The sequence below is a fragment of the Oncorhynchus clarkii genome, chromosome 21 (assembly GCF_045791955.1).
Source record: "Oncorhynchus clarkii lewisi isolate Uvic-CL-2024 chromosome 21, UVic_Ocla_1.0, whole genome shotgun sequence".
Taxonomy (NCBI): Eukaryota; Metazoa; Chordata; class Actinopteri; order Salmoniformes; family Salmonidae; genus Oncorhynchus; species Oncorhynchus clarkii.
In genome coordinates, this window is record NC_092167.1 from 20,494,759 (window position 1) to 20,503,443 (window position 8,685).

Below are 8,685 nucleotides of genomic sequence, written 5' to 3' on the forward strand. Positions count from 1 at the left end.
ATTTCCATTTATAAATAATTGGGTGTTTGGATCAGCAATTTCATTTTGATCTATCAAATAACTGATGGACACAGTAATATTTCAGTAGTGAAATTAGGTTTATTGGATTAACAGAAAATGTGCAATATGCATCAAATCAAAATTAGACAGGTGCATAAATTTGGGTACCCCAATAGAAAAATCACATCAATATTTAGTAGAGCCTCCTTTTGCTAAAATAACAGCCTCTAGACGCTTCCCATAGCCTCTAATGAGCGTCTGGATTCTGGATGAAGGTATTTTGGACCATTCCTCCTTACAAAAATCTCCAGTTCAGTTAGGTTTGATGATATTCAGGTCTGGGGACTGAGATGGCCATTCCAGAACATTGTACTTGTTCCTCAGTGTTTTGGGTCGTTGTCTTGTTGAAATATCCAGCCCCGGCATAACTTCAACTTTGTGACTGATTCTTCAACATTATTCCCAAAAATCTGCTGATATTGAGTGGAATCCATGCGACCCTCAACATTAACAAGATTCCCAGTATTGGCACTGGCCACACAGCCACACAGCATGATGGAACCCCCACCAAATTTTACTGTGGGTAGCAAGTGTTTTTCTTGGAATGCTGTGTTCTTTTGCCACCATGCATAACGTCCTTTGTTACGACCAAATAACTCAAACTTTGTTTCATCAGTCCACAGCACCTTATTCCAAAATGAAGCAGGCTTGTCCAAATGTGCGTTTACATACCTCAAGCGACTCTGTTTGTGACGTGTGTGCAGAAAAGGCTTCTTCCGCATCACTCTCCCATACAGCTTCTCCTTGTGCAAAGTGCGCTGAATTGTTGAACGATGCACAGTGTCACCATCTGCAGCAAGATGATGTTGTAGGTCTTTGGAGGTGGTCTATGGGCTGTTTTTGAACGTTCTCACCATCCCTTCGCCTTTGCCTCTCTGATATTTTACTTGGCCTGTCACTTCTGGGCTTAACAAGAACTGTGCCTGTGGTCTTCCATTTCCTCACTATGTTCCTCACAGTGGACACTGACAGCTTAAATCTCTGCGATAGCTTTTTGTAGCCTTCCTCTAAACCATAATGTTGAACAATCTTTGTTTTCAGGTCATTTGAGAGTTGTTTTGAGGCCCCCATGTCGCAACTCTTCAGAGGAGAGTCAAAGAGAATAACAACTTGCAATTGGCCACCTTAAATACCTTTTCTCATGATTGGATGCACTTGTCTAAGAAGTTCAAGGCTTAATGAGCTCACCAAACCAATTGTGTGTTCCAATTAATCAGTGCTAAGTAGTTATAGGTATTCAAATCAACAGAATGACAAGGGTGCCCACATTTTTGCATAGCCTATTTTTCACATCTGATTTAATTTCATACAACTTAATATTGCTACACTAAAAATCATTGTCTGGACAATACCCCAGTACTCAGCTTTTATTAGAAAATGAATGGCATGCCACTGTGGTCATTTTCTGTGATGACAGAGTAAATTATTATGCAGCCTCAGGAGGGGTGCCCAAACTTTTTCATACGACTGTACATGTTTGCCTCTGTCTTAAATTTGTTATATTTTATAATATACTGGTATATTTCTTTATTGCAACAGATATGAGAGACGTTATGTTGTGACAGATGACTGCAGGGGCCAGACTAGCATATTATATGAGACCTATTAATAGGCCTGGCTTACACCACAATATTCAGCTGTAATTGGACCCCATATGTCAAGTCACGTCCTCTCGAGTGTCGTCACAGCGCTCTGGTTCTGTCCTCCCTTCCCAATGTAGACAGACAGTCAGCCCACTGTTGTCTGCAGACGATCCAAGGCCTCTCGGGCCCTCAAACTTCATGGAGGCTCCAGACACCAGAACCTGGGGCAGCAGGGATATTAAAGAGGGGGGAGTGAGGGAGGAAGAGGAGCGAGGAAGCCTCCCCCCACAGAAAAACGCCATGAACGAGTCGGACGAGTCAGATGGTTTGGAGCCCGAGCCCCCGGCCGTCATCTGTAGGAAGGTGTCCTTTGCTGACGCCTTCGGTCTAGATCTGGTGTACGTCAAGGAGTTTGACAGTACAGACCTGACGGGGGCAGAGGTCGTTGACCCCCCGGAGCCCGAGGTCAAAGTTAAAGAACCGGACGAGTATTACCTGTCATCTTTGTTTACCGTGCCCTCGTCTCCGGAGGAACTCGAACAGAGACTCCAGGATCAGAAGCTGGAGCTGGAGAGTATTGAGTTACTTCCTGGCACCACCGCGCTCAGGGGAATTATCAGGGTGGTGAACCTGTGCTACAATAAATCCCTTTATATCCGGATCACTCTGGATAGCTGGAAGACCAGCTTTGACCTGCTGGCTGAGTATGTCCCGGGCTCCAGCGATGGAACGACGGACAGGTTTGCGTTCAGGCTTACCCTCGTGCCTCCCTTTGCGATGGAGGGCACCAAAGTGGAGTTCTGCCTCAGATACGAGACATCGATGGGAACCTTTTGGGCAAACAACAGGGACATGAACTACGTGCTGTTCTGCCACAAAAAGGGAGGCAGAGGCCTGACAGCGATGGAGGCTCAGCTACAGGAAGTAAATAACTGGAGAGAGAAGAGAAGCTGTCTGAAAGTCAACAGGTGAGGAGTCACCCCGGTCCTATTCTTGTTCCCGCTGCTGACAGTAAACGGTAGAAACACACTATCACTGAAGTATTAAAGAACTAAGTATTAATCACTATACCATAGATTACAAACAAGTAGTAGTTCTGCCTGCAAATTGAGTAATAGCCTTAAAGCATATTATTATCTCTTAGTGAAATAGGAAAACATTTGATTATTAGTGTGACATTTATTTATATATAAGTATTCTCTATCATTCTAGATGGATCACCTGTGCATGATTGTTGGATTGTTGGAGTTAGCTTTATCAGAGATTTCCATTGTGCTAGAATACCGTATCAAATAGCTCCCCATGTGATCTAGTGTCGGGGAGCTACTGTCACTCCATCTTTCCATTACGTCTGATATTGACTGGGGATATAAAAAAAACAGGTTTCCTTTTTTACATTTTTACTTTAGGACCAAAAGCTTAACAACCTGTGTTTTGATTCTTGAGGAACACTATTCCTTTTTTACATTTTTACTTTAGGACCAAAAGCTTAACAACCTGTGTTTTGATTCTTGAGGAACACTATTCCTTTTTTTTTGTTGCCCCATAACAGTATTGTTTTGCCCTATAAATTACACATGTAATTTGATCTCTCCTCTGTTGACAGTAAGATGAACAGCGCTGAGGAGAACCCCTTGGAGACCACTACAGACGCACCAGGTGTGCATCGCTCATATTATGTCTGTGAAATCTGAACACCATGCTTGTGGATCTGAGTCTTTGAGCCATTTCTTTTCCAGATTCAGCTACACATAGAGCAGAGGGGGCTGGCAGGAAAACGGTGGACAACGCAGAGCATCTGCTCTCTAATTTGCATCGTGAGGATTACCATCACAAACATTTGGTGAGGTCAATCATTTGTACTAAAGGGCTGACAAACATTTTGATATGTCCTGGGTGGGGTGCTATGCTACTTTCTCATACACATTTTTACAGAAAATAGTATTTAACACATTTCTCACCATAAAATACATATAGTTAATACGTGTTTGAGTATCATTACCAACCATGCTCTTTCTGCAGTAAGGTATGTCTGTACAGCTAGTTACGCGTGAGTCGGTGTAACCTACTGTACGTGAGGAGGCTGTGAGACATTTTACATGATACTTGAGAGCATACCATACGTTCTTTTATTGCAGTCATGTGTACCACTGGTAAATGCTGAGGGCAAGTATGTAAAAAAAAAAAATGGTATTGCACCCTAAGTTCCAATCTCATTGCAATATTCTACACAATTTACATATTTGATTTATTGCAATAAGTTAAAATATGTTTTATATTAGTCCTTGTTAGATCAGATGTTAAAACACATTTTAGTGTAGGCAACTAAGTAAGTCCAAACCTAAATATGCCCTTTTCCTTCTCTTGTTGACCGACAGGGGGATAGTCAGAGGAGCAGGCGAAGGGCGGCCCGTTCAGCACGAGTGCAGGAATGCTTTTCTCAGCGAGAGCAGGCAGCAAGACGGGAACACATTTCCAATGGGCTACCACATAATGGACTGGAGAAACCACCTTTACTGCCTGACATCAGAATCAAACCCCTAGGGGACAGCGCCTCCAGTCTCCTACGATTACGCCAGCAGAAACAAACCAATGATACCCCTCAAATAATGACATACCACCAGATACCCCTACTATCCCTGGACTGGGGCAAAGATAACATGCGTGTGGGGACTCCAGATGAGGATGACTGGATTAGAACAAGGACCACAGCTCAGCTCACATCAGACAAGTCAGAGGACAATCTGGGAGAGCAAACCTCTGTTTGTGATCTGTGGGAAGCCTTTCTCAATGGCACAGATCCCAAAGATACCACCAGTGTGCCAGAGTCTGAATGGCTACAGTCAGCAACTTCAGTTTGCCCATCAATTGAAACGGAGGATTTTGAGACATCCTCAAATGTCGAGAACCAGCTGGAGGATGACTTGGACTCAAATACACAAAGGTACACAGACTGCACAGTAGATGAACTGATGTTGGGAGCTCACGATCATGTGATGCCTGTGGTCATTGCCAAGGAGCCACTGTCAAGCTCGGGTGTCACCGTCCCCAGAGACGACAAAGCGTTGGTTTATGATCCTTCCCAAAGGTCAGAGGCTATCCCTGTAACATACACTCTACAGGAATCCATTCCCTCGGGTGCTGCAAGGGTGGTCGGGGGCTCTGTTGACAGCACGGCTCAGTGCTATGAGCATGTGGAGGGGGGGAGAAGAAGAGAAGAGGAGCCTTTCACACCATATAAAGCAGAGCCGGTAACAAGCTCTGGGGAGACCGAGACAACAGATATGACAGCAATGGCAGAATCTCAGAATGCCAATGCAGTAGATAGAATCTGGCAGGCAGAAAGGCAAGACAAGACGCTTTCTTCCGACGTGGAAGCAGAGGTTAAAGGCAATGTGCACAAAGCAGCTGATGATACTGTGACATTTAGGGAGACAGTCGGAGAGAGGACAGAGGATAAAACAAACACACAGAGCTATGGAGTGGAGGAGGGATTCACACAGGCCTACAAAGAGGATGAGCTATTCAGGCCGAACCAACCAGAGGAAAAAGAATTCACACAAGACCTCACAGGAGACGTTTTGCATAAACAGAGTGAGACAGTGGAAGATGAATTCAGAATGAACCAAAGAGAGAGAATGTATTTAGAACTGAACCTAACACAGTTTGAAGAATTCAGGCCGAGTCGAACGCATGAAGATGAATTCAGGCTCAATCAAACAGAAAAAGAAGAATCAAGCCTGAAACAAACACACAAAGAGGAACTCAGTCCAAACAAATCAGACAAAGTTGGAATCAGACCATTTAATACAGTGGAAGATGAATTAAAACCAAAACAATCAGAGGCAGAGAAATTTAGATCAAATCAAAAAGATGAAGAGGAATCGAGACTGAACCAAACATTCGATGATGAATTCAGCTGGAACCAAACTGAGGTAGAGGAATTCAGACCGAACAAAATTGAGATGGAAGAGGAATTCTCCCCAAACCATCAGGGCGAAGAAGATGACAGACGGAGCGATACAGACAAAGAATTACGCCTGAATCATAAGGATGAAGAGATAGACAGAGCGAACCGGACATTTGCTGAAAAATTCAGACCGAACCAAACACTCAATGAAGAATTCAGATCAAATGAATTGGAGGAATTCAGACAGAGTCAGTTTGATGAAGAACAGAGAGACAGAGACAACCTAGAAGAAGTTGAGGAATTCAGAGGGAGTCAGTTTGATGAAGAACTGAGAGACAGAGACAACCTAGAAGAGGTTGAAGAATTCAGATCCAACCAAACACACAAAGAGGGATTCTGGTCAAATACAAGGCAAGAAGAAGACATCTATCAGAGCCTAAATGAAGAGGAGCTATACAGAGACATTGATATGGATGAAGAATCATCAACAAACAACCTAACAGAGCCTGAAGTATATAGGGAAAAGACCACAGGAGAAGTGGAAAAGACAGACAATGTCATGCCCGAAATGTCCAGACAGAGAGACACCGAACAGATACATGAAGAAATAAGTTTCAAAACTCCAGCGCAGGAGGAAAAGGAGGACTTAACGGACGATACAGCAAACACTGGAAATGAGAGTGAGGACGTGTCAATGGAAAAGGAAGGAGAGCATGAAGTGACAATGGAAAACGTTGAATGCCCAAGACAAGATGAAAATGGAAAGTTGTCAGAAGGGTCAAAAGAACTTATTGTGAAGGATGATAAAGAATGGTTGGGAAAAGAGGTAGAGTTGGGTGAAGATGAATATTTCAGAGAACAGAAAGGTTTGAATGAGGAAACGTTAGAAGAGGTGCTATATTTGCAGTCGGTTGATAATTGTCCTTTAGCCGAACAAGACACTGAGAAGGAGGAGAAACTGTCAGACGTGCCTGAAGTCATTCAAAATGTGCCGATCCATCAGCCAAAACGCCTCACTCAGAAAGTGGTGACAGACATAGACTCCGAGGTAGATTCTCTCATGAAGGCACGTACAGCTCCCAATTTGACCTTTACACCGAGACCAGGACGTAGCCAAACTACACCCAGTAGCAATGCAGAGCCCTCTATGGGAGATGTACCTCTTTCAAACAGAGGTACAACTGTCTTCTCTCGTTCATCATCTCTAAGCACAAGATTTAACACAGTGGTAAGTGACGGGAGTGAGTCAGGGGTCAGTCAGGGGTCAACCCAAAACCCATCGTCATTAGGGGAGGATCAGGAGACCCTCAGCAGCCGTACGAGCCCTCCTCCCTCAGAGAAAGTGGAGGATGCTGCCAGCAGCGTCTTGGCATGGCTGAGGGTGTTCTTCTCTCTCAGTAGCGTAACCAGAGCATTGGTTTATGCCCTTTTGGTAGCAGTGTTTGTCTTTACCACTCTTTTGTATAATTTCCCAGCGTGCTTTGGCCTCTACTTGTTTTCACTGTATTGGTGGTGCTGTGTGGCAGATAGGCAACGCGTGGCAGGGACTGACAGAATAGATGGGGAGAGATGAAGTGCTTGTGTGTATAAAATAATAATATTGTGCACGTGCGCATGTGTGTGTATGATTTGGGTAACACTTTACATGAAGTTGCTCTTATACCTGTGTAGTAACACTGTCATTTCTACTGTGGCAACATTGTTGTTACTGTACATAGTACTTCAGTATTAGCTATTGTAATTATAATGCAGTTGTTTATACAATGTTGTTACCAGCATAATGACAGTGTTACAACAGAAGTATGAGAGCAACTCAATATAGAGTTACCATGATTTGTTTAAGTTTGTTGCAGTGTTTTATGGGCCCAATATCAAAAGTGAAAATGTACCAAAGTATTAAAGGGGAATGAAATCCATTATTCCAATAGAGGACAAAAAGGGTTAGCTAAACCGAGTGGGGCATTGGAGATTTGAAAGTGAAGTTTCTTTCTTTCTTTATTTATTTTAAGTTTTTTTTTCTTTCTCAACAACGATAACATACGAGCTTCAAGAAAAAGCTGTCCAGATTTTCCTCAGCTCTAGAAGCTGACTAAAGAGTGCCTTGCATAGTCATTGCTGCACAGTAGTTCAAATGTTTTCATTTAGACTAGCTGATCTGTATGGTCATCATGTCGCTCCTCTGTAGTGAACTTGAAATGTATAAGTCACACATCCGTGTTGGCAGCAGTTGACTGGGCTGGAGTATACTTTAGGCAGACATAATATTACAATATCTCTCTGATCCTGGGAGATCACTTACTGGCCCATATCTGACCTATCTTTCTCAGACTTGTAGCCTACAGACAGTAAGGTCAAATGGACTGCACTTTTTCGTCATTTAATCATTGTAAGGATTGGAGATGATGATGATGATGATATAATAAGTTGTGTGATTTCTGTGGCTTTGTCGTTCCATTAAAAGTCCTGTATTTGACTTTGACAGACTACATTTTTCCTGCAAATGTTTTCAGAAATTCCACTAAAGTTTCACAAAAACGTTTTCCTGAGTATTATTAATCATGATATGAAGAAACAGAAAGTCCACTGCAATAGCTTCTTGTAAAGTGGTGGACGCGATATGTCTTCCGTTGCCCAAGTCCCAAAGTGCTTGCTGTCCTCAGACGAACCATAGAGGGCCGCTAGTGCTAAATCACAGGAGAGTTGGCAGGTGATGTACTGTGAGTGGGTTCATCGTGACTTACTTGAGGGTTGGGTTTTGATTTCGAAATAATGCTCACTTGCCCACTAACACGGGATACACAGCTGCGCTTTAACCAATCGTACTGCAGACAATGGCCACAATCCCCTGCTCAGACATTGCATGCACCAACCAATGGTTGCGTGCCACGTCATCAACTGTGTCATCAACTGACAGATTGCTATAAAATACATTATGATGTGGTTATCTGATACGTAAATATACCTATCAAGGCGTTGAAAGATCTGGCAGGCGTCAGCAACACCTGGGCAAAGAAACATGCCCAGGTTGTTTACATAAGACAATACGTCACACATTGTTTTACTTGAGAAATACTGCACCAAACACCTTAGCTAGATGTAAGATAGCGTGAATAAATCCTCCTCTTCAAAAAC

General features: G+C 43.2%; 1 protein-coding gene across 1 annotated transcript; it reads left to right on the forward strand.

The window, feature by feature from the left end:
• The first annotated feature begins 1,750 nt into the window (after positions 1 to 1,750).
• On the forward strand, positions 1,751 to 8,026 carry LOC139378728 (uncharacterized). The gene is made up of 4 exons (XM_071121171.1): positions 1,751 to 2,611; positions 3,250 to 3,302; positions 3,383 to 3,486; positions 4,022 to 8,026. Exons 1-4 carry the CDS (start codon positions 1,842 to 1,844, stop codon positions 7,124 to 7,126), a joined length of 4,032 nt encoding a protein of 1,343 aa, XP_070977272.1. The 5' UTR covers positions 1,751 to 1,841; the 3' UTR covers positions 7,127 to 8,026.
• The last annotated feature ends 659 nt before the right edge of the window (positions 8,027 to 8,685 follow it).

Bases quoted from the DNA above. Each gene is read 5' to 3' on its own strand.
- LOC139378728 (XM_071121171.1), top strand. From the start codon at position 1,842: ATGGAGGCTCCAGACACCAGAACCTGGGGCAGCAGGGATATTAAAGAG. The intron at 2,612-3,249 runs GTGAGGAGTCAC...CTCTGTTGACAG, and splicing joins AGCTGTCTGAAAGTCAACAG to TAAGATGAACAGCGCTGAGG. The intron at 3,487-4,021 runs GTGAGGTCAATC...GTTGACCGACAG, and splicing joins ATTACCATCACAAACATTTG to GGGGATAGTCAGAGGAGCAG.